The 25,003-nt window shown below is 38.8% G+C and overlaps 1 protein-coding gene across 6 annotated transcripts in view; it reads left to right on the top strand.

The window, feature by feature from the left end:
* GALK2 (galactokinase 2) overlaps positions 1-25,003 on the top strand; it is a 47,847-nt gene that overhangs the window by 5,944 nt on the left and 16,900 nt on the right. For 4 of the 6 annotated variants that reach the window (XM_027644485.1, XM_027644489.1, XM_027644486.1 and 1 more), the window contains 4 exons: positions 1,413-1,503; positions 4,396-4,542; positions 18,680-18,778; positions 21,474-21,626. In XM_027644485.1, coding sequence (XP_027500286.1) covers positions 1,413-1,503; positions 4,396-4,542; positions 18,680-18,778; positions 21,474-21,626 — 490 coding nt within the window. The remainder of the gene's footprint in view (positions 1-1,412; positions 1,504-4,395; positions 4,543-18,679; positions 18,779-21,473; positions 21,627-25,003) is intronic. The other 2 variants (XM_027644487.1, XM_027644491.1) reach the window with 2 other exon arrangements.

The raw sequence follows: 25,003 nt of genomic DNA, 5'->3' as shown, positions 1-25,003 counted from the left end.
CTTTGTAATTGAGAAGTATGTGCACAGAGAATATCACATACAAAATGCCTTCAGAAGTACCAGAGGATGGTAATTACCGGTTTCCATCCCATGGCCTGAAAGCTTTGTTGTTTGTTGGGTTATTTTTAAATCTGGGTATTTGTACAGAGGACTCAAACAGATAAACTAACAGATTGACAAGACAATGAAGTTCTGTGAGAAAGAGCCAAATTGGTCTCCCAAACATAAGGATTATTTACTATTTGAGCAGTAAAAAATGCCTCAGCCACTCTACTCAAAAATCTCATCTCTTGTCATTATACAGAAGAATTGAATGCTTATATCTAGTCATGGAGAAGTAGCATTCTTTCCCAAGCATTCTTTAAAAAAGAAAGGCTAGAACAGACAATATCAGAATACTTTTATTTCATGGGTATGTTTTTCGAAATTTTTTATTTTATTTTATTATAAAGTTCTCATATTGATCTGCCTGCTTTCCAGTAGTATAATTTCTTGAAAGTGGTTTTATTCCCATTAAACCTAAATATTTCTGTGACATTCAGCTGCCTCTGTTCATGTTGTTTGGCAGACCTTGCTTTAAAAAGCACAGCTGAGCCTGCAACTTTGGAATATATTTTGTTAGATTTCTTGACCTTCTCGGTGCCTTTTCTGTTTCAGTGTTGGGCACCTTCTGTAATGGCATCAGGTAGATACAGCTATTGGGTGTTCAGAGTAAAAGACTTCTGAACAACTTGCACCTCTTGGGGACTGATGCCCACTCCTCTGAGGCTCTGTGTGTCATTCCATGCCCATTTTGACAGCACCTATCTAGCATTAGTTTCTTTAACAGCAGTCAAGCTTACTCTTTTTATTATTTTTAAAGGAGGATGGAGTAGGAATTATCCTGGAGGAATCAAAGAAATTATTTAAACTAAATAATTTTATCTTGTAACGTCCATAATAGAACTCTGCAGCATTAGACCTGTTTTAGTGAAGTGCTGTTCATAGCAAAGGTGATGAAGATGAATTCCTGAGCAGGAATTACCAGAGAGCCTGAAGTTTATCTCTGTCTATTCAAGTTTTGACAGACATGATTATTTAGATTTTTACTTCTCTAAGATATCAGGATTGCATACACATACGTGATGGAGGGCATTCTGCCTTAATTAAGGATGTCAAAGGCAGCCTAATTTCTGGATTTATCTAGTAAATTCTGTATACTTCAGGAAGAATTCTTATGCTTTCATCTAAAATAACCTTATAGAATTGATTAATAAATAATATCTGTTAAGAAAACCCAAAACAAACCAAAACACATTGCACTGAAAAACATTGACCTGTTTTTGTCCATCAGCAGGTGGCAGTAACAAGCCATGTTTTTTCAAACTAAATTCAATACAAATTCAAGCCTCAAGGTTTTTCTGTTTTTGCAGGGATTTCAGTACTAGTGTTAATAACATTCAGATTAACAAAACCAAACCTCAGTGGCATAACTACTTCCTGTGTGGACTGAAGGGCATCCAGGTAAGCCAAATCCACTTAACTTATGAAATTATCATTGAAGTAAAATACAACAAGTATAGCTGTTCATCTCAGAATACTTCCCTGCATTCTATAGCTTTTCTTGATATACAGTTAAGTATTTTTATGTTAAAATTTAAAGAGGAGATATGAGTGGGTTTGCTTTAAAATAGTTGCAGAGCACTATTTTTGTTTTTATTAAACAAATTACGATAGCAAATAATTGTTCAGTAACGTCATGATCAAACTCATCATCATGATGACATTTCTGTATTTCAAAGTAAAAAAGAATGCTTTCCAATGGAATAATCTAATTAAAATTTGCTTTAAAAAAGGTTTGGAGGCTTGTCTGTCAGGACACAAAGATCATATTTTTGTCCTTTTCTTCCCTTTGAAACATTTCTGAAAACCATGAACTTCCATTAATGTTGGAAACCTATAATTTGTGCACAACAACTGAGTGAAGCCGAGTCATGCAGGAGGCAAAAGAAAATGTAAAAACTAAGCAAACAGCATACAGAAGAAATAATCCATTAAGAACTATTACTTATCCTGGTTTTCAGTGTCTGAATGGGGTTTTCAAAATTTCCTGAGTTAAAAGTGCAGCTCTGCAGGAAACGGCAACTTACGGGAACGGCGGGAACACTGAACAGACATTTTCCCGTCTGCCCATGTGAGCTTTATCTCCTCCGCTGGGAGCTCGCCTGTCTCCAGACTGACTTGAAGACCAAACTGCTTGTGAAGCCAAGTACTGGTTGTCAGTGCTGTCCTGGGAGGCAGCCTGAACTCACCAGAGGGGCTCCTGTAAATCTCACCTGCTGTTTGCAGGTGATTCGTGGCTCTTAGAGTTAAAAAAAAAAAAAAAAAAAAAAGGTGCCTTCTCTGCTTGATGTCAATCCAGTGATACTTCTGGAAGGGCAGATGGGATAAACAGTGATGGTCAGGTCAGGAATAGGTTGCCACAGCCATCCCAAATTATGGGCAAATGTGCTTTTTAAAGCACATGAAGTTTGCCTCAGGATAGGCCATCCAGGTCACCTCATGGGATGGTCCAATAGATAAGAACTGCAGAGAGCCAACAAAGCCTACCTCAAACCTGCCACTGGAGGCTTCAAAGTGCAGGTTTTGGAACAATCAGTGCCACAAATCACTTTATTAAAATCCACAGTTCCTAAACAGACCCCTGTCTCTATGTACAGACCCCAATAAATTACTTATGTGTGCAGTAACATGAGTATTTTCAATTTTGTATTGCTCAGTACCACAAGCGTTTAAATTGCATTGACTGGAGAGATATAGATTAGGTTTCTTTACAATATGTCCTTTCTTATATAAAGGCTAGCATGACCAATTGACTTTATTTATTTTGCAGTCTGCTACTGCGATTTGTTTCCTAAGGACAAGCTTTCATACTTGAAGGTTAATTTGCAAAGCAGGTTTGCAGACTCTAGTACTGGCAGAAAATAAGCATAAATGTTACAGGCTTAAGAAACACTGAAATACAAGTACTCAGAGGGTCCAGCAGGATAATCTGTTTATATTGAGTTGAACATGCTATCCTTTTGGGACAGAACTGTTGCAGAACTTGGCAAAGTCCATTTTCATTTTTGAAACTGAAGTACGTTTTCTATTTAAACATCGCGTGATAAGTCTGCAAGCTTGATTCATATTCAAGACAATCCAGAAACTGGGGATCAGTTTCTGGTTACTCAAGCATTTTCTGTTTTTGAACAAGCCTGCCTAGTGTTCTTCATGAAAGGGCATGGGCAGCAATAGTATTTTAGGTATGAATTTCCTATATTTGTAGAAGGGGAAATTCAAAATAATTTGAACTGATAGTAGAAGACTTTAAAGGAGGTTCTTTGTGTTTGCTGATCTCTACCATTGGTACTTATGGCTGAAGTTGTCTCAGGAAAAGCAGTAGAAATCTTTTGAAGGTGGGTATTTCTTTATGAAAACACTGCTATTTTTTCTGATTATTGACACTGTAACATAGTCTATTGACATATAAATTGCATCAGAATGCAGCTATTCATATACCTCCCATATATATTCAATGATTTTTTAATAAGTATTGCATGTTTGTTTCAAACTGACAGCAGAGAGAAACTTATATTAAAGCAATTATAAATAAAAAGACAAAGTGACTAAAGAATAATTAAAAGAGTATGTACATGAGGATTTATGACTTCTGGATTAAATGTATTATCTGTGATACCTATCATGTACGTAAAAGTATTTTAAACCTTATTCTAAAAGTAGCATGACAGAGACCATTCCTGCTGGTAGGTGTGTCTTTGTGCCTCCAAAAGCACAGAGTCCCTCAAGTACCATTTGGTTATCCCAGGGTCAGTCCTGTGGGTGCTTCAAGAGATGAGCATCTGCCTTTGAACACAGCTGCATGGCTACCAGTTCCCCATCAGTGTCATGTGGCTTCCTAATACCACATGCCACTCTTAGATGTGAAGCATAAAGTAGAACCTTAAGCTCCTCAGGATGCCTTGAAGTGAAGAGCTGTCGAGAAAAGGACAAAAGTAGGGTATGAAATGATTGGTAACTGTCACCACGGCAGCTCGGAGTGGAGGCAGTTGCTGCAAAACCCACCCACGAAGCTTGGTAAATTCTTGGGCATTCAGCCCATACTGAGTTCTGCTTGGGGTACAGTTATATGTTTGTGTCCAGGAATTGTAGACATACCTTTGGCTGGAGCCCTACCATTGGCTTTGTTCTTAAGGAATAGAAGGAAAACTTTGCTTTTGCTTTATTTTGGAGATACCAGAAGCAGGTCCTTGGTTCCAGCAACTCAGTAGAAGGATTCTCTTTCTAAGTATCAGATAATTGCAAGCCTGAGCCTGTCTGTACTTGAAACTGAGATTGTTTATTTTTCATTGTTAGGAACATTTTGGTCTTAATAACCCAACTGGAATGAATTGTCTGCTAGATGGAACCATCCCTCCAAGTTCTGGTCTCTCTAGCTCCAGTGCTTTGGTGTGCTGTGCAGGACTCGTGACACTCAGAGCTAATGGAAAAACCCTCTCTAAGGTAATTTACTGTAAAACACGAGAGTGTCAGCAGTAAAATTCTACTTAAAATTAAATATTGTTAATGCCTATAAACATTAAAAACACGATACAATTGTTTTTGCAAAGAGTTGTTGGATATAAACTTAAGATATTGCACAATTGAGCAAACATCTTTGGCCAAATTTTGGCAGCATTTGAATTTGGCAAGAACACAGGCTTACATTAAAGCTGAAAAAAGGAGCATTATTGTAAGCCTGTATTTTGGCCAACCATCAGGTCCATGCCTGAACCAGATGTGCTATCTGCAGGCCAGGACTGAGGATATATGTGCTGAAACGTGGACCACACCCCCGAGGCCTTTACCCTCTCCCTGAATGACTTTTCATGGCTTTAACAGCAGAGCATCTGTTGGAGGCCTGTGGAACAATTTCTTGATAAATTATATAATCAGCACAAACTAGAGGTAAAATTCTTCCATCTGACTCTCCTTATTCTCTTCATAGCTTTTTCGGAATGAACATATTTACAATCCTAAATGTATTCCTCACTTTTAAACAAACATTAGTCTAAAAACAAACCCCAAGTATGTGACCTGTTAGCAGTACAACTGTTAGTAGAATTTGGCTCATGTAATACAAATTTCTGGAGGAGTCATGGTCCTTGAAGGTGCCATATGGGAATGAACTTCTCTCCAGTAAAAACGTCTGGTTAAGTGAAACTAGGATCTTAAATTAGAACATTGTCAGGAAGAGAAAAGAACAGATCTAAATGTGACTGTTATGCGTATTTGTGCCTATTGTCTAAGGCAGACATTCCCAAATTGTGGTACAAAGCCAACTGAAAGTGGTACATGATGATGGCAGCTGTTAACTCTGCTTGTAACAAGCACTTCTCTGAGCCATGAGGTAAACAAGATTCACACAGAAAGTTTTTGCTGATCTGTTGTGATTTACTTCTCTGTGTAGCTGTAGTTGCAGCAATTGCTCAGCAGTGACTTCACCATCCCACAGTGCACACCTCAAAGGGCTTCAGGAGAGGGTCAAGCAGGGCTAAGGCAGAAAGAAACAGGTTGGTGAGGCAGGGCAGCTTTTTTATGCAGGAGGATATGGCTACAGTCACTGTCACCCTGATTTGTGTCAGTGCAAGGTGTGGTCAAAAGGTAGGTGAGGGATTGGACACCTTGACAGAGGCTCTGCTTTGTGAGGTCAGACATGTAGAAGAGTGGGAGATGAAAGTGTGGAATCGAGAATTCCACTTGGATGAATGAGACTTTGCAGTTAAAGGGTTGGAAGTGACATGATGTGTACCTGTCCTGGCAACAAGCTTCTGGTTTTGCACAGATGGTCTCACCACAGCTCAGCCCCATCTCCGATGGTGGTCACCAAATGAGCTCAACTTGGGAACTGCTGATCAAAATCACTGGAGTGCATGTGTTCAAATTGGCTATCTTCAAAATCCATAAAACTGACAGAGGTCAGAAAGCCCAAATTTTACTAGGTAGTAGAAATCCGTATCTGGAAGAACAGAAGCCAGGTTTTCATTATCCCAAGAAATACTGCACAGGGAATAAATGATCCAGTGTGTATCTTGAGCTTAATTTACACATGGCTCGGGAGTACTGGCCAGCATTATGCCAGACTTGTTGTAAAGAAAAGTGCAAAACTTCTGGCATTTTCACATAAAATTATGGAGGAAGAGAAAGAAGACAGAGACTCCACTGAATGGCTTTCCTTCTCCTCGTGTGTCCTGTTCAATCAACCCGAAGTCTCTTCTTGCTGGTTGAAAAATGTGCTGAAAGTTAAGCTTGTGGCTGAAATACAGTTGGACAAACACAAGAGACACAATTGCACATTTTTGTCAGGAAATCCTGCTGTCTGCAGCCAGATACTTTGCACTTGTGATGAAAAATCACCAATTAATGTACAGATGAGAATTCTCAATAGCCAACATAGGTGCAGTTAGAACATCTCCCAGGTTTTGTGTGCTTGCATAGACCAAGACACCTGGTTGTGGTGGTTAAGAGAGAGGATGACAGCTCTGAAGACTGATTACTTTTGTCCAGGCTTTAAGTTTCCCCAAATCTTACAGGACAGTAAAAACAAGTTCAGTGTTCTTGGCTAATTTATGATTTAGCATTAGAGACCTCTTGTATCTGGCTAAATCCAGATTCTCTGTTGCACTGGATTTATGCTTAGCCTCCCAGAACTGCCTTGTATAAGGCAGAGCTGAGTATAAATTAGAGCAATCTAGGCATGTGAGCCCTCAGAAGTATAAAACGTGCTCTGGCCACTTCTTGCCAGCTCCTAATGCATCCTGTGCTGGTGTCAAATGGTATCTGTGCAGGATCCAGCAATGCTGGCTGTGCATCAGCCGGGAGCTCCCCCATGGCAGGGAAATTCTTAGCTGAGCAGAACTAGGGGCTTTCCAGAGCCTTTCTACTAGAAAGCAAACCAGGACCTTGCATTTTTAAGGCTCTGGATATTAATGTGTTTGTTTATTTTAAAGAAGAAATATCATTGTACCCTTCCCCTCCACCCTTTTTTTTTTTTTTCAGATGCTTTACAGTTGCGAAAGTTGTAAATTGCGGCATTTATAAGTAACAATGTTTGGTCATGGCGGTAATTTTATGAGAAAAGATTGACTTTTTGCCCCTCATTAGTCTGATGGACTTTGCAAAATCTTAGTACGATGGTTTGTAGCAGCAGTACAGGAAACTTTTGGCTTTGGAATCAAATTTGGCTGAATTGTAGGGCTTCTGTAGCCAAAGTTATGAAAAATTGACCTTTTACTGAATGGAACATTTATCTGTTTTGCTTCTGTGAAACTATTTTTATGAGAATATTTTAGTTATACACTCTTTTTCCTGACAAATGCAAGTTTAAAATAGTAGCTGTAGAGTAAAAGTCCTTGAAATTTAGAGCTTTTATGAGATAACACTTCCAGTGTGAAGTTTGGGCCTATGAGATTAAGAGCCAAAAAACCCCAGAATTAAAAAACATTGTAAAAGCATGGCTAGAATTTCATGGTGGCTTACTTTAAAAATAGCACTTTTTTTGACATTGAAAACAAAATCAGAAAAAAATATGCTCTCCCTAATTGTGTGTAGCAGTCTGCAATAGGGCATTGTTTCAGTGTGCATACAAATTTTTTTTTAAAAAACCCATCACACACATACACAATAGTTTAGGGAAAATACCAGTTCAAGACAATTCAGCCAGATGTGCAGTGCTAACCAGTTGCAGCAGTGCAATAGCATTCAAATAACAAGATGGAAAATGTAGAATGTGATCCTTAAAAAGAATCCATTTTTCTTCTCCAGACAGGATACCAGTCTAAGGCTGTGTTGGCATCACTCAAGCAGCAGCAATGCTCACTATTAGTTTTTGATTTTAGAGTGATTTTTATTTCACTGTTACAAAATCAATCTTTTGTATAACTTTTCATCAGGAGAAGATACTTTTTGTAAAGGAAATATAATAATGCTCTAAATTGTCCCAGCATTGTGTTACGTGGTAGGAATTAATGAGTACAGAAAATTACTTAGTATTTTGAGTAATTAGATTTACTTGAAAGATGTGTTGATAGTGTTGCTGTCCAAATGTTAAATCTTGTGAAACTAAGGTCTGTTCAGCCACCTTAACATCTTCTCTGTTACCCAAGGCTGTGCACGTACTTAGTGGGAAGAATAGATCAGAAATGAATAGGGTTTATTTAATTTAACATGAAATGTTGGATATAAGAAGGTGAGTTATATTTGACTTTATCTAGACTGAGAAAAATCTAAGTCAGACAAAATGATAAATAAAGGACCTGAATCTAATCTGTAATGGCACAGTGTCCATTGGCTCCAATTTTCCCAAGCTATGGCTCAGATGAATTTGAGTGTGGGTTTAAAACATTTTTAAATGGTATTTCAACAGTTACTGTACCTGCTAATGTCACTGATTTCAGGGGGAGAATAGGTATCTCTGGAATCCTTTCTTCTTTGTTTCTGAAGCCTGTATATAATAAGGAAAGGGCTTAAGTTGAACCCTTTACCACTTCCTAATAATGTTTCTGCAGCAGGGCTTTTACACCTGCGTAATACCTACCTTTGCCTATCTGGCAAGAAAAACTGTGAGTATACATATTGATAGTGGGACTTTGAAATTAGTAACTAGTGCTGATAATACTACCTAGGATTGTTTTATAATTTATTCTATTTTTTAAAAAAATATTTATTTATTTTTATAATTTATTATACTTATGCATCAAAAATGTTTGATAGATGCATGCTAGGTTATTTATATGAGAAACACAAATTGTTTACACAAAAAATGGCACATAGATATTGTGTTTTAAAGTACTGTTAATAGTTGTGGGGGGTTGACCTTGGCTGGATGCCAGGTGCCCACCCAGCTGCTCTATCACTCCCCTTCCCAGAGGGGCAGGGGAGAGAGTGAAGTGGGAAAAAAGAAAACAAAATCCCAGCGATTTATTCCACCCCTCGCCTCTGTGTATCACATATTTGATAATTTTAAATTCCACATTCATCACATAACCTTCCCTTACATAAACAAAAATAACAACCTACCAAAACAGAATATAACAAAAATTCCCCCCACCAAAAATCAAAATAACATCACCATAACACCAAATTCAAGTGGACAATTTACACAAAATCCACCCCTTGTACCTTTACCACAATTACAGCCAAAATTCCCCACGATCATTTCATTCTCTAACATTGTCCAGTACTTGTTTTGCCCGTTACCTCTCCCAATTACTATCCTTATCTCAAAATCCTCATGACTTCCCCGTACAGGCCACCAAAAAGACTGTAGTGGGTTGACCCTGGCCAGATACCAGCTAAGAATTCATGAGCAGCAATAAGAGCTGGGAGAGGTCAGTGACTGATCACCTTCACGGGCAAAACAAGACTCAAAATGGGGACAATACTTATATTTATTACTAACAGGATCAGAGCCAAAGAGTGAGAAATAAAACAGTCTTAAAAACACCTTCCCTCCACCCCTCCTTCCTTCCATGTTCTCCCTTTTCCCCCCAGCAGTGCAGGAGGACGGGAATGGGGGTTACAGTCAGTTGTTTCTGCCACTGCTCAGGGAGAGAAGTCCTTCCCCTGCTCTGGTGGGGTCCCTCCCACAGGAGACAGTCCCTGATGGACCTCTACAGTGACAGTCCATCCCTCGGGCAGCAGCTCTTCCCAAACTGCTGTCCCATGGGTCACTTCTCCATGGGGTGCAGTCCTTCAGGAATGAGCTGTACCAGCATGGGTCCTCCACAGGGGCCACAAGCCCTACCCTGGAAAAACCTGCTCCAGCGGGGGCTTCCCTCTTCACGGGCTCCGTCCTGGGCCTCCCACGGAGTCACAGCCTCTTTCATGCATCCGCCTGCTCCAGCATGGGCTCCTCCATGGGCTGCAGGTGGGTCTCTGCACCCCAATGGTCCTCCATGGGCTGCAGGGGCACAGCTGCCCCACCATGGGCTGCACCACGGGTTGCAGGGCCTCAGCTCCGGCACCTGGAGCACCTCCTGCCCCTTCTTCTGCACTGACCTTGGTGTCTATGTTGTTATTCCCATGTTCTCAGTCTGCTCTTCCCTGGCTGGAATATCTTCTGCGCAACAATCTTTTTTTCTTAACCATGTTATCACAGAGGTGTTACTGTTGCTTCTAATTGGCTCAGCCTTGGCCAGCGGCAGGAAGTGCATCCTGGAGCCGGCTGGCATTGGCTCCATGGAACAGGGGAAGCTTCCAGCAGCTTCTAACACAAGCCACCCCTGTAGCCCCCCCGCTACCAAAACACAGCCACAGAAACCCGCTACATTACTGAGAAGTACTGAAGTCCCTTTCTCTCTGTGGAATTGAAAAAACAGGGCTCTTTAACTTGTTAGGTTTGACTATGTATGTTTGTAATCAAGAGGAAACAGAGTACTTTGGAACAGTGGTAATCAAAGGCCATAATCTCTCATCAACCAAATTGATAACCTTCTATTTGAGCATGTTAGAGGGCAGACAAAGTCAAGCTAAGATTGCTGTGCTTATGAAGACATCCAGATACTATCTGACAAATATTTCCCCATTTTGGAAAAAAGTAAGTGTAATTACCTTGCAAAACATATATGAAATTTAGCTAATTGGGATTTTATGTGCAAACTGGAAGCAGATGGTAACTTTCAGCAATCTATTCCTAGTCAAGACCTGATATTAAAAATAAAGACATTCCTGGTGATAAAAATAACCTCAAAATTTGGGCATCATTTTATACCTTAATAAATGAAACACAGTGTCTTATATTTCAGAAGTTATTTTCGTACCTATATACATGTATATAAAACGTGCCCAGCTTGGAAAAAAATACCACCATGTAACTAGAGTTTAAATTTGCCTTAAGTGATGGAGAATGTTTTCTTCTTCCTGTAAAATATTTGTCTTTATCTATAAATGTTTCTCATTCATTTTCAGTTTTGTGTATTGTGAACAAAACAGTGTAGAATTTCACAGAAAATCAACACTACATGTGCCATTAAATTACCAACATTATTTGTTGTAAAGGAAAGCATCAGACTGAATCTGACTTTGTAGATTAAACTGACCAAAATGTTCATTGGAGAACCATTACTGTATTTATATAGGGACAGTAAGTGTATGCACAGGACTTATGACTGAATAGATATTTAAATACTCCAGTTACTTAAATGTGCATGCTGGAGAGACTTTTAGAACACTGGAAATGAAAATGCTAAAAGAATTTATATTCACAAGTTTATCTTCTTCATGGAGCTTCCCTTCAGGAATAATAAAGTTTAAAACAGGAAGAAATTTTTTATTATTCTAAAGATTAGTTATCATTACTATTGCACTGTAATATGTAGAAAATGTAGCACACTGAACTTTGGCCAAAATGAACTTCCATTAAACCACTGAGGCAGATGTAATTTAATACTATCATTCTATGGAGAAGATTGCTTTATTTTGGCTGCTGTCATTCTGGATTTGTATATATCAAGTTTCTGTGTAATGTAGGGTGAGCTGTTCCAAAAAAATACTAAGCAACACTAATTCTGTTTTACTAACAAATATTTGCCTGTCTCCTACTCACTAATTGTCTTACTCTTTTAAGGGGTTTAATCTTACACAAGTTTGCTTCTTTAAAGGGCTATGTGAGATTGAAGGGGATTGATCCCTGGTTTGGAACATATTGACAGTGACAGTTATATAGGGACAAATTCTGTCACAGTTTACACACTGTCCAGACCCATTATTGCATGAGTGAAAATCAGAGCAGTTGGCCCTTGGCCTCTTTATGAGCAAGGGGACTATTAAAGGTGAAACTTCCTTAGCTGTTCTCACTCAGATAATTCTTTAGGTTTCTATTTTTAGGACTTTTTTTATAAGTAAGTGATCATCTGTTCACTTTCCTTATTCCTCAGATTCCTAAATACCTTTGTACATTAAGGCCCTCATGTTCATTATCAATAATATAAAACTGAGAGAAAGTAAAATAAATGATGAGGCAAGAGAGAATCAAATGAGCTACATTGGTGGTAGCTCATAATTTATCAGTTCTTCAGCTTGAAAGACTAAAAATACTCAGTTGTAAATCGAAACCTGAATTTGAGGTGTTTCATATTGAAACATAAACAAGCAGAGAAAAATACATTCTAATGAAAAGTATCATTTTACTGAAAACCCGCTTTTTCCATTAAAAATCTCAAACAAGGTAACATGATGCAGAGCTACTGATGAGTTCTTATTACAAGAAATCTCTCCATCTAGAGTAACTACACATAAGGCAACTAATAATAAAAAATCACAACCCTTCTTTGTCAGACTAAATTATATCTCCACTAATATGATTTCCCAGATTAGACTTTCTGCATGCTGGATAGGAAATCTTGTGGCTCAAAGATAAAACAGATTTAAGTGGTAGTAATTTCTTTCTTTGTAACCCAAGATTGACTTGCTCCTTATCAGGGAGAACCTTAAATTGTTTCAAACAAAAAGCAGAGGTAGTTAGTAGAGCTCTTAGATCAAAAGCTAGCCTAGGTCTGCACGTGGGGGTCAGTTGCCTGCTAGACGAACTGGTAAGTACTGCCTTCTGCAATAGGATACATTCTGAACAGACTTTAGAATTAAGCTACCGAAAAAGAACAGCCTAAAAAATTACATTTTAAACATTGTTAGTTTCAGATTTTTCCAAGTCCTTGAACTAAAGTTATCTAAAACCTCAGAGCAGCTTCCTTAAGTAATTAATTCACATAAATTTCTTAATGCTTAATTGCTTGCTAGTCAGTTGTATGCACTGATATTCTACTCCTTGAAATGTGGCTTTGTATTGTTTTAATTATGGATATTCTCATTTAATAATGTATCATTTTTTGCTGGATAAACAACAAGAAACCCCTGTTAATATATCATGAAACTCATTGATACTAAACATCTCCCATGGAAGCTCAGCCAACCTGGCATGTGGACTTGCCAACAGCTATAAAAGTGCTGTTTGCGTGGATGATACTGGGTCTGGCATTCAAGAGCTGCAATATTTAGTGTTTCTTGACAGATCACCAGGGAGACTCCAAGGTTTAACTCACCTACCAGCTACTCCTACTGCCATGTTACGCTCGTCCCTCTGCTGTGCTCCAAGGCTGAACAGGCTGAGGGTACAAACCAGCTCAGGGCACTGCTGAACTAACTGCAGATCTTTGCAGTCTCCACACAAGCTCCCTGCTTACTGGTGCTCATTTTCACAGCCCTCCCTACAGTCAGCACAAGGGAACAGTTTGCTTCAGCCATGCACTGCCTAAGCAGGTTTAAACAAAGGGACTTTGCACAGGAGGGGCAGACGTGGTCATATAATCTCTCCTGTCACCTCAGTGACAGTAGTGGAATAGTAGTGCTGAACGGGATGAGGTTGCATTACCATATGTTTATGTCAACAGTAATTAACACACATTTTATGTGGCTCATTCGTCACATTAAAGCAGCAAATAATACAGTGACATTTTCTGTAAGGTAGACTAAGAAAAGCTGTAAGTTTGCCTTTCTCTTTCTTACCAACCAAGGTAGTTAAACTGACAAAGATTTAGGAAGAAGCCACATGGATGATTAAAGGTACAGAATGACCCCCATAAAAGTATGTTAGGACTCTTTGGAAGAAGTTACTTAAAGGAGGAAGCAATAGAGATCCATAAAATGAAGACTGTAATTGATGGAGTGGATAGGAATCAATTGTTCATTGCCCCTCAAATGGTAAGAGCCAGAAGGTATGGAATGAAGCCAGTCAGGGGCATGTGATTAATCAACCAGAGGAGACAGTTCTTCACCTGACGAGTTGTAGAAGTCCTTGTTACTGGATGATCTACATGTTAAAATTGTCAATGAGTTAAAAGGGAGCCTGGACAAATTCATATATAAGAAATCCACTGTTGGTAACTAAGGGTGCAGAATTCATATTCAACCTAGAAATAAAAAATAAAGTCCTGGAGAAATACCAGCTGTACTTGGCCTCTGGTTCATACTATGAGTCCGCTTTCAGGTACAAGATACAAGACTAGATGTGGCATTGGTTTGACCTACACAGGCTGCTTTTATCTTAATATACTTTATATGTTTATTCTGACTCAAGTCTTTTAGTGAATTTTTTATGCTGACAATCCCTTACTCGTGGACACACTCTCAGGCACATGGTGGTATTCTGGGAATTGTCCTGCGCAGAGCCAGGAGCAGGACTTGATGATCCTTGGGGGTCCCTTCCAACTCAGGGTGTTCTGTGATTATATGCACTGGTTTGTTGGGCTGTTTTTTTCACAGGGGGTGAGATCAAAGGAAACATCTCCTGATGTTTGAGCTTTTTGAAATACTATTTTAAATGTATCATTTTGCTTGTTTAATAGTGTAGATGACAGCTTAGGACTTACTGTCTGTGTGATAGTTACTGTTCACAAATGATGACCTGGTCTAGTTAGTCCTGTTGAAACAATGTCCTAGAACAATAATACAGAAATTCAGAGGGCAGTAGCATATGTGGATCTCAGAATAGTTGAGGTAAGGAAATTTTTAATTCATCTGATTAAATAATTCTTTTTCTAGTCATAATGCTACTATTCAAACCCATTTTAACTTGGATTTTAGTATGTTTTTGTTCCACTTTTCATTACAATCCTATTATTAATAGGATTTTAAATCTACCCTGCAATGGTTTCCCAGAGATCATATTCTTTAGAGAAATAAGCCACAATACTGGAAATAGGGAGGTTTTTGAATTCTCTTTTCAGCTTTGTGACTGATTCACATGACTTTGAACAAACCATATAAATATCTGTGCTGTCTCTAAATTGAAGATAACAGCAGCCTTATAGGAATGCTTTTAAAGTAAACTGTGTGAAATTCTATGAAGACTTAAATTATGATTTACTAGTGTTTTTGAAATACTGCTTTAGGGATGGAAAAGCATGCTAATGAGCCTTGGGTGAGTAGGACTAGTTATGTTTTGTGGTTGGCTCAAAGTGATCTGTCATATGAATCAGAATACGTGGGATGCAAGTGGAGTCTATGTGCAGATGGGTTTATTCTTTCTGTGTATTTCTCATGGTTCTTCACGAGGAGCAAATACCTGCTTTCACCTTGTTCAGTGAGAAAGCCTGTCCTAGGACTCCTGCAGAACTCCACAGGGACAACATTGTTTATTTTATCTGCATAACAGTTGCACTCTTAAGCCCCCAAGGAGCGTCTGGCCCCCTCTGACCTACCTACCTGCCAGGTGATGCTGTGGTGTAGTCTGGGGTACAATCCCCCTACATGTGGCCGTGAGAATGCTCTGAGTTACTTCTCTGCAAGAACTGCAGTGCATCCAGAAGGAAGGTGTTGCATGCCTAGGTGTTGCTCAGACATACATCTGAGATGTTGCCAAATTGTGCAGTGAAATCTGGGATCTGAGAAGCTCTGTGTTTTAACAGGTCAGGCGTACACTGCAGAGATACAAATAACATTTATACAGATGATTCAAACAGTCCTTGCCCTAAAGAGCTTCTGAGTGTTTAAAGTTGAATGGAAACAAGGCATTGCTCTGAGATAGGCAAAAGTTATTTCCTTTTATTACATAGTTCTCACAGATTTTTTTCCTTAGAGGTATTTTCTTAGAGAAGCCTAAACTCTAAGAACTTGGGTAGTAAAATGTGGTTTTTTTCAGTTTCTAGTAATGAAGTCACACATATTTACAGCATTATCATCTAAGAATCCCAAGTAGCAATTACTAATTACAAAGAGGGGGAAGATACTCCTTATTGTACTGAGGAAATGAAACCATGATGAATTAAAGAGACTTTCTCTGAATCACAAGAAGCTAATGTGGAGCTAGAAATTGAGCCCAGACCTCCTGACATTCGGTTCACTGTTTCAGTCGTATGACCATCCTTTTCCAAGTATCAAATATGTACACAAGGCTCTTCAGTTTAGTCTTCACATTAGCTTCCAATGAAACTTTGCCTTTTCACTCATTTTAGGAAAAAGTCAAACATTTGCCTATTTGTCTCAATAGTAAGTAGAAACTGCTCTCTATACAGATGATTTCCTCTCCATTCACATGCTTCTCATCCCTGTATTAGAAGGCCAGCCTGTGTCAGCAAGGGCCTGTTTAAATTAGAAACCAATAATATTTCAGGGATGCCTTGGGCTGTCTTGTGGAGAGGGTTCTTCACAACCCTTGCCAGTTACTACTTGGTGGTCCTGCCAATCCTCGCTCAGTTTCAAAACAGAAGTTGCTCAAGCTGGAGCAGCGCTGCGAGCCCGGCGTACGCAGCTGGACAGCTGGTGAGCCAGGACGGAGCGAGGCCCGGCTGAACCAGGCACCATTCACCAGTGCAGGGACAGGGGAGTGGCACTGTCCTAATTGTTAACATTCCTCCTCTGCAAGACTTCTGATATTTATTTAATAAGCCCAGGCTCATAAAGTCTAAACAATTTAAGCAATCAAGTGGTAGCTGATGTGTATGTGGAGATAGAGATGCAGCCAGACTAAGTGAAGGGTGAAATGCTTAATTTCTGACTTTGCAAAGCTTTATCTGGCAGTTGCAGATGAAGTAATAGCTCAGGCAGCTGTGCTCAAGAGTGGAGTATACATTGTGAGTACCCCAGGCTGTGCAAACCAGGCCAGGTTTGCACAGCCACAGCTCCTGTTTAAGTGTCCATGACCTGTCAGCTGCCATGGTCTTCTCGGCCGGTGGGAAATATTGAACTCCTGATATCCTGATATCTCTTGCCAGCGGCAACAAAAATTAGGGATGTGGTATTGCTGTGTTCTCAGAGGGAGGAACGGCAGGTTCAGCAGAACTGGCTGAAACATGCAGCCATTCCCACAGCCCAGCAACATGTTTGTAAATAGGCATGCCTTCACATGTATAGAGTGAGCACCTATGCTGGGTGTGGAGATTTGGTCTTTTCTGTGGAGCTGTAGTTGAGTATTTTAGCATTAAATGGGAAAAAAGCATCATTACATTCATTAGCATTTCACTCAGAATCATTTACAACTTAGAGTGGAGCAGAGACGTGGTGACTGGATGTTAAACTTTCATCCATGGGATAAAGAGGTCTGAGGTTCAAATTGGAAATGAGACTTCTTGGAGTGGATGTGGGACAAGGGAGGAAAACTGAATTCTGATGAACCTGGGAGATGGCTTTTTTTTAAAAAAATGCACATCAAAATGCATGATGTTTCTATACTTTCTCAAGAAAAAATTCATCTCTAGAAAGGAAAACATTATCTCTACTTCAGCTCATCTTTAAAATACACAAAGGAAAGGCGGCACAGAAAAGGAGAGTAATTTTAGTGATTGCACTTTCAGTGTTCCCTCATTAATGGTCTTTTTCTGGTAAGAAGTCATTTACCACGTTTGATTCAAAGAGATCCACTTTGCATAGTTTTAGAGTAACTTTGTTAATGCTCTTTTGATACCTTCTGCTTATCAGCCCAAGGCTTATTGGCCATTATGAGCTGAATAAATTGGTTGTTACTGCACTTGCAAACAGTTCAGCCTGATTACATTCATCTAAGCACCAATTTTACAGCTTTGTCTGTGGTGCCATTACAGACCTTGAGCGAGCGAGCAGGCAGGCACCCTGCACATACCTCTCTCTCAGCATGGTGATTTACTGCCTCTGTCTGCTGCCTTTTACAGCTGTGTGCTGGCTAATGTCCCTGTCTTGCTGCTTAGCTCGATTCAGTCCTGTAATGCTACATCCTTCAGTGTGGAATCTGAATCTGACTTTACCAACAGGCTGGAAAACGGCTTTTCTAAAGTTCTTTTCCCATCTTCCCTGTGGTCACCTTGTGCTTAGAAAAACAAACTGGTCAGGTTCATAATAGGTGGACAGGGATACTTGCCTTTTGACCCACTTCTTTTTGACTAGTCTGTGTTCTTTGACCATTCTCCAAGGGTTCACTTGTGTTTTGTTTTGACTTGGCCTGATAGCTGAAAGCTTTACTGTAAATTATTATTTTTGACAGTTATGACAATGATATTTCACCCTCCCATAGTATCCTCTGACCTGCAAGTATCAGAATGCACAAAGATATGCCCAAAATGTCACAAAAGAATGCACATCACATATAGCTACGAATTAGTTCAGATAAACAATGTAAGCAGAGTACGGTATCTCAAGGAGAAATGACAAGCACCACTGATTAGAATATTTACAGGCAGAAAAGGTTTCTGAGTATTTCTGATTGTGGAGTCAGTGCATTAAAATAGTATAGAGTAACAAGTTGGCGTTTTTCTGTAAGCTACTGAGATGCATATGTAGGTGGATTAAACTAAATAACAAAATACTGGCTATTGAGATGGAAGGGTTTGAAGTAAACAATGAAGGTGGGAGAAAGACAGCTACAAGAGTTAAGCATCTAAAGAAGGATACGCTTTAAAGCATCTGGCTATGGTGGGTCTTGTGGAGACTGAATAGTTGATTCTCTTTTGCTACAGAAGAAAAGGGGCCACGTGACATCCTGGTTGATACCAGCTTATACCACTTGATGTGTGAGAGACAGTGGTTTAAGAACTCTGTCCTTATTTCCTTTGTTTTCTCACTAGTTCATATGATGTAAACAGAATAAAAGTACCATCCTTAACCCTGGCTGAAGGTTCACATGTTAATATTTTTTCAGGTGGAACTTGCAGAAATTTGCACAAAGAGTGAACGTTACATTGGCACAGAAGGTGGAGGGATGGACCAGTCGATCTCTTTTCTGGCAGAAGAAGGAACTGTATGTGGATATTTGTAATCTAAACTAACACTGTAATAGTGATTTATGGAAACAAAGAATACCTTCACAGGTGTCTAGCAGAAAGACAAGATGAGAACTGGCATACCTCAGTAAGCAGTATAAGCACCACTGGTGTACAAATGAAATGGGAATTAAATGTATAAACTTGTGTACAATTCAGTATGACAAGTTTGAATAAGATGGGGAAAATGAGAAATGGCAAGGAAGAAGGAAAAGATGTACTCTAGAAGAGCACCAGGTTCCACACTATTGGGCTAATTCATCACTGAACTCAGAATGTTTCCCATATAATGAAGTCTGAATGGTCGGCATGCCTTGTATTCAGTGAAAATGGGATAATTATTACAAAAATGCTTTCTTGAAAATTCTCATAACCAAACAGTTCTAGGATGTTTTGCCAGGTTCAGTTGCAAAGACAATGGAGACTTTTTTTCACTAGTTTTGCTAATTCCAGACAATTCTGTGGCTGGATTCTGAGGTAGAAGGCATTTAGCTGTTTTAAACGTGGTGACAGAAGGTGGACTAGCTATGATAAACAGGACCTGCCAAATTATGCCTGAGTGCTTGCAGTGGAATTTGCAGTGGAGTTCATCCCTGTCCCCGAAAATGCACAAGACTGTCACTGTTTCAACCTTAAACCTGTCAAAACACTTTTATTGAAATTGATGGAGCATTTCACAAAAACCTTTACTTTCCTTATGATTGTGGTATTATATCTCTACAGCTTTTGTTCCTTAGTGCCACATCTTGGATGAACTTACACAGAACAAAACTATTTCCTAGAATTACACCAAACATTTAATGCCATCATGAGACACATGTATTTTCAGTGTCACATCACCTGCACCTGCTCTGCACCTTCCCTACACGTTTATACTGTTAGCAGTAAAAACACAGCTACATGAATGATGATATATTGTTGGCATGCACACAGATGATCATGCAAGTGGAAGCTTTTCTAATATATAGAGGTGGTGATCAGAAAGACAAAGAAAATGTTAGAAAAGATTAGAAAAGAAATTGTGAACAAACCAGAAAATATCCTTGCTTCAGTTTACTTGTAGCTGAATGCAGTTCTGGCCTCTCATCTTAAAAAAATATACTAGAACGGGAAAAGTACAGTAAAGGACACTGAGGTTGATCAAAGCTATTATTTTATATGAGCATTGACTGAATAATTTAAAGCTTTTCAGCTTGGAAAACAAGAAGCTTAGAGGGTGATACTTTGAAGCTTTGTAAAACCCCTAAATGAGTAAAGAGAAGGTAAATGGAGAATTCAATGCAATGCTTTTCATAACTGAAGAACTAATAGAAACACAATGACATTAGCAAGCAGCTTGTTAAAAACAAACAAGGAAGTTTGGGGTTTTTTTCCAAAACATTCATTGTTAAATTGAGAAATACCATACATTGTGGAAGGCAGAAATTTTAAAAGGGTTCAAAAAAGACCTTCTTGGATACACTATTAGAGTATTAGCCTATTTGTAGCTATTAAACATAATAGTTGGATGTTTCTTCCAGTGTAAGAATAACCACTGTAATCTTTGCTTATGGGAAGCTAGAAAAATATACCCTCAAAAAAGATTGTTTTGTGTATATCCTATTTTTTATTCCCCCTAAACAGCCATTTATGGCTACTGTTGGAATCAGTAGACCAGCTTAAGGATACATTCTGATCTAATGCAGCAGTTCTTAAAGGGTATATTTAAATGTAAGCAAGTCTGTCTGTCTCGATAGTGACTCTGTGGTGTGGTCCAGAATCTCAATGGCAGGGAGCAACACACATGCTGTACATAATGTACAAGCAGATTTGTCATTGTTTATTTAGCACTCGAGCTGCTCAAGGAACTCTCGGGGGGTGAACAATGCCAAAGCCAGTAAGACGTCCCTGCTTGCAGAGTTACAGTCTATTCTAAGAAGCCAAAGCAGGGCACATGATTTACAACTTAGCCCAATGAAAAACCAGATGTGAATTTAATCTCTTGATTACATTACATCCTGAATTATTTAATTAATGGATGCCTAGCTTGTTCCATGAAAAGGTCACAAATGTTGGGAACATCTTTCGCAGCCTATGTAAGCATCTGTGAGGCAAGGCAGTCTCTTATGTCAGAAAGGAGACAGTAACTACATTTTTATATGTAGTTTTAACTTCTCTGATTATCCATATGTGCCATGATCAGTGTCACCAGTGAGGCCTAAAATGTTGGTACTATCCTGTACCTCAGTGAACTAATCTTAATGTAGTGGAAAATCAGAAGACTGAGAGGGAGATGGACATTGATGAAGGGGCAGGGAATGCGAAGCCCCTTGTTTTAGTAGCAGGCACATTAGCTTCAGCCAGGCCTGCTACTTTTCTGTAGATCAAAGAAAAACTGTTGTCTTAAACAGGCAAGAAAAATAGGTTGGGTGGGGTTCTGTGAAATGCTGAAAAAACCCAAAGACTTAATGGAAACATTTTAAAATCCAGCTACAGGGAAAGGTTTGAAATGTATGTGTAACTTGACCAATGAGGTTAAACCTCTTTTCTCACTGTTTCATGTCAGCTTTCTTTCCTTAACTGTCTCTGGATTTTCAAGAGAAAAAACATGCAAATTTGCATTTGATTTATAGAACTAAGTGCTCTGCTAGCTAGTAGTAAATTAAAACTAACCATTCATTTTTCTTTCAATAGGCCAAGTTGATAGAGTTCAATCCACTGAGGGCAACTGATGTTAGACTTCCAAGTGGAGCAGTGTTTGTTATTGCAAACAGTTGTGTTGAAATGAATAAAGCAGCAACTTCTCATTACAATATTAGGGTAATGGAGTGTCGGCTGGCTACAAAGGTAAGGCATGGCTTATGTCAAACTCTAATGAAACCTTCATCTAAATATGTGCTTTTTTCCACTGCTGACCAGTTGTGTCTTTAACACCTGGTTAGGTGCTACTTTAAGTATAATTTTTCTTTCCAGAACCAGACACCTCCATCTGCAGGAGCAGAACTCCTGCTGAGCTTAATGGAAGTCCAAGGATTGTGTCCTTATATAGAAGATTATGTGATTTAGTTCTATTAAATTTATTTTGTATTATATTTCAGTGGAGGAAATAAGTCTATTTTTCAGAAAAAAATATTCTCACTTAATAAGATAGACTGTTTCTAATTAAAGTTGCATAATGACAAATAATGGAAAGCAATCAGTATGGTCACATGTTTATATGTATATGTGGCAACAGCAGTGTATTTTCTAGGATTTAGAGAACATCAAAGCTACTAGTTGGAGGCCTGGAAGTAATATTGGAAATGCTAAATAGCAGCATGTATGTCAGTGTAAAGTTAAAAAAGAGGCTTGAATCAAACCCCAATATTTACGTTGTACTGCCAGTTTACAGCTTGACATTATCTCTAAAATGTATGGAAATTGTATAGAAAAAAATCTAAATTCTGCTTCAGTTCTGGATTTTGTACGTTCAGGAATATGTAGATGTAGGGCATAATTTGAGTTTTTTATGGGAAGACAGTGCATTTTTCTTTAATTAGAGTAAATGAGGAGTAAGCATAAAGATTCACTGGAGTTATTCCCAGCATAGAGTGCTGTGTGAAAGAACAGAATCTGGGTGACAAAGTCTAGAAGAAAGTTTTGAAAACCAGCGTGGAATTGCTCGCCACAAAACATTTGGCCAATATCTGATGAATATTCAGAAGTACTTTGAACATCTGTTGGCATCATGATTCTATAAAACAGTAATTTCTTTTATGTTTTAGTTAGTGCTAAAAAAATAGTAGAAGACATGATCAGATACTGACAAAATGTATTATAAAATAATGTGTTGAGATATTTTTCGAGGAGGGAAGCTGAATCTCAGATGACTTTTTCAATGGGCTATAAACATTTCAGTTGTATATAAAATGAGGTAAAACTAATAGCACCAATGACCATAGTTAAAGCTGTTGTCACTGAAGTTAATAAAAAGAATCTTATGCCATTGAGAAAACAAATACAAGGACCTGCCTATATGATAGTTCTGGTATAACTGATAGACTTCTAATTTAGGATAGCTACTTCACTAAATATGTGTTTTTTAGGAAGAGCTTCTTTTGGAAATTTGGTTTTTTGCATAAGAAATAGAGAGCCTTCACAGATGATCTGTTCTAAAAGGCAAAGTGCAACAATGAGTGCATTAAGCTGTAAGAGCTTTTGAAGTATTGTTCCATATACCAGATTTTGTGACCTGAATCACAGCTTTCTAAAGTGCTTTAAATTATTAGTCCCGTGCAGTAAACTAAAAAGGTAGTAAGGAAAGATCCTTTTTTTTTAACATTCCTGTCAGCTATGATGCAATCTCTAAAAAGGTACTTTTAGCAGATGCTTGATTGTAAGGAGACTAACAACATACACCTGTCTGTTTTTAAACATATGCTAACCAGATGGAAAGCTGAACACACTATAAAAATACGTTGAGCCAGGAAAAGACTGTCTTTAGGAAGAGGTCACAGTGGGGTGAAGGAGGGCAGGTATGTAAGTGGAAACAGGGAAGTCTTTTAAGCACCATTAAGCTAATGGAACTATGAAATAACATGCTGGGCCTTAGAATAATGCTTTAAAAGAAATTCTCATTGTAAGTGCCTTAGGATAGGCTTTTTTCCCCCTTTCTGCTTTAGGTAATTCTAGAATTTTATACTGCTTGCAGAAAGCTCTATGTAAGTAAAGATGCCAACAGAATATATTCCTGCTGGCATTAATGTAAAACATTTTGATATCAGTCTGTCCTACACCAAGTGAACTCTTGATCATCCTCCCAAAATTATCTTTCTTAGATTCTGTTCCTTTTCCTTCCCTTCTGGAGAGTCATTCTTGTTCTCAGTTCTTTTTTTCATCCCTTTCTCTATTCCTGTAGCAGCCTCTGAGTGCTTTCTTGCACTCTGTGTGTTTAAAGACACTTAAATTCTGCAGAGCTCTCACAATTCCAAAGAAAATTACCTTGTACCTCATCCTTCCGAAGCCTCACCCGGTGTGTGCTGCAGGAGTGCTGGTGAGCGCCGCGCTCTGCCCCACTCGCTGTGTGTGGTTCCCTCCACTGTCAGCTGGAGCCTGTGCCAAGAATGTCTGCAACTGGAATGCCATAGAGTTCACCAAGTAGTGTTTGTTAAATGTGGAAAGATGCTCAGATGGCATTGTAGAAATGTAATGTGCAAGAAAGTGATGTTGCTACAGAAGTATTCCTGGACTTACTCCTAGCCAGACTTTATTTATATTTGTCCCATCGTTTACCAAGTATGTTTTCCTCTCAGTTACTTACAGTGCTCCAGTGTGCCTGTTGAACAATAAAGGACAATAAAGCCCACAGATGCTATATCCTGGCAGTTAAGAGCCAGCTGCATGATGTCCACATCTTTAATCCATCTAGTCAGAGATCATGAAGAAAATATCCAACTGTGGAAGCAGTATTGGGATTACTTTTGTACATTAAAGAGATGGGATTCTTTTTCCCCTTTTCTGTTCTGGGTCCATTACAATGAACTGCTGCAGCTAGACTGTTTTCAAAAACCATTTCTGTTTGCCCATAACATTTTTCCCAGTGCTGTTAGAACAGAAGCTTTGCTGGAATCAGGACAGACCTTTCCAGCAAAGCTGTGCCCACTGGCCCAACAGGGTCGGTTTTCATTTGGAACATTTGACCTGTAAAACCCCAGCCTAGTTGGCTCACCTGAAATACAGCATCTCCCTTGAAGTACAGAAATGGGAACAGATGTGACAATGCATGTGGTATATTTCTGCAGGGGATTATTTATTCAAAAAGGAAGTAGGAAAATTTTCGTTGCCTTATAGAACATTATTGTTTATAAATTCCTAGTTCTGTTTAACTTCTGGTAGTAAAGTCTAGGGGATGCTGAATGTTAGGATTAAAGCACAAGGAAAAACATTTCCATTCATTTAGCACCTTGAAGCATACCTAAAAACATGACACAAAGGTGCACCACCATACAAAATATTTAAGTATTTAAGTAAAATGAAGCAATAATTGTTATTCTAACTTACCAGTAAGTAAGCTAAAATAAAGTTACATAAAGGCTGTGGAGTTGTAGGTACTCAGGGCCTTTGAAAAAAAGACCAGAAGTGACTTAATCATTCTTTTACACGAAAATTTCTCTCCCTGATTTCTGCATTAGCCACTAAACAGTACTGCTTGTTTCCCTACCATTGAACAGAGAAAATGATGTTTA

Source organism: Corapipo altera, unplaced genomic scaffold (genome assembly GCF_003945725.1).
Source record: "Corapipo altera isolate COAL_440 unplaced genomic scaffold, ASM394572v1 50, whole genome shotgun sequence".
Taxonomy (NCBI): domain Eukaryota; kingdom Metazoa; phylum Chordata; class Aves; order Passeriformes; family Pipridae; genus Corapipo; species Corapipo altera.
Note: the sequence above shows the minus strand (reverse complement) of the source record. Positions and strands in the feature narration are given on the sequence as shown.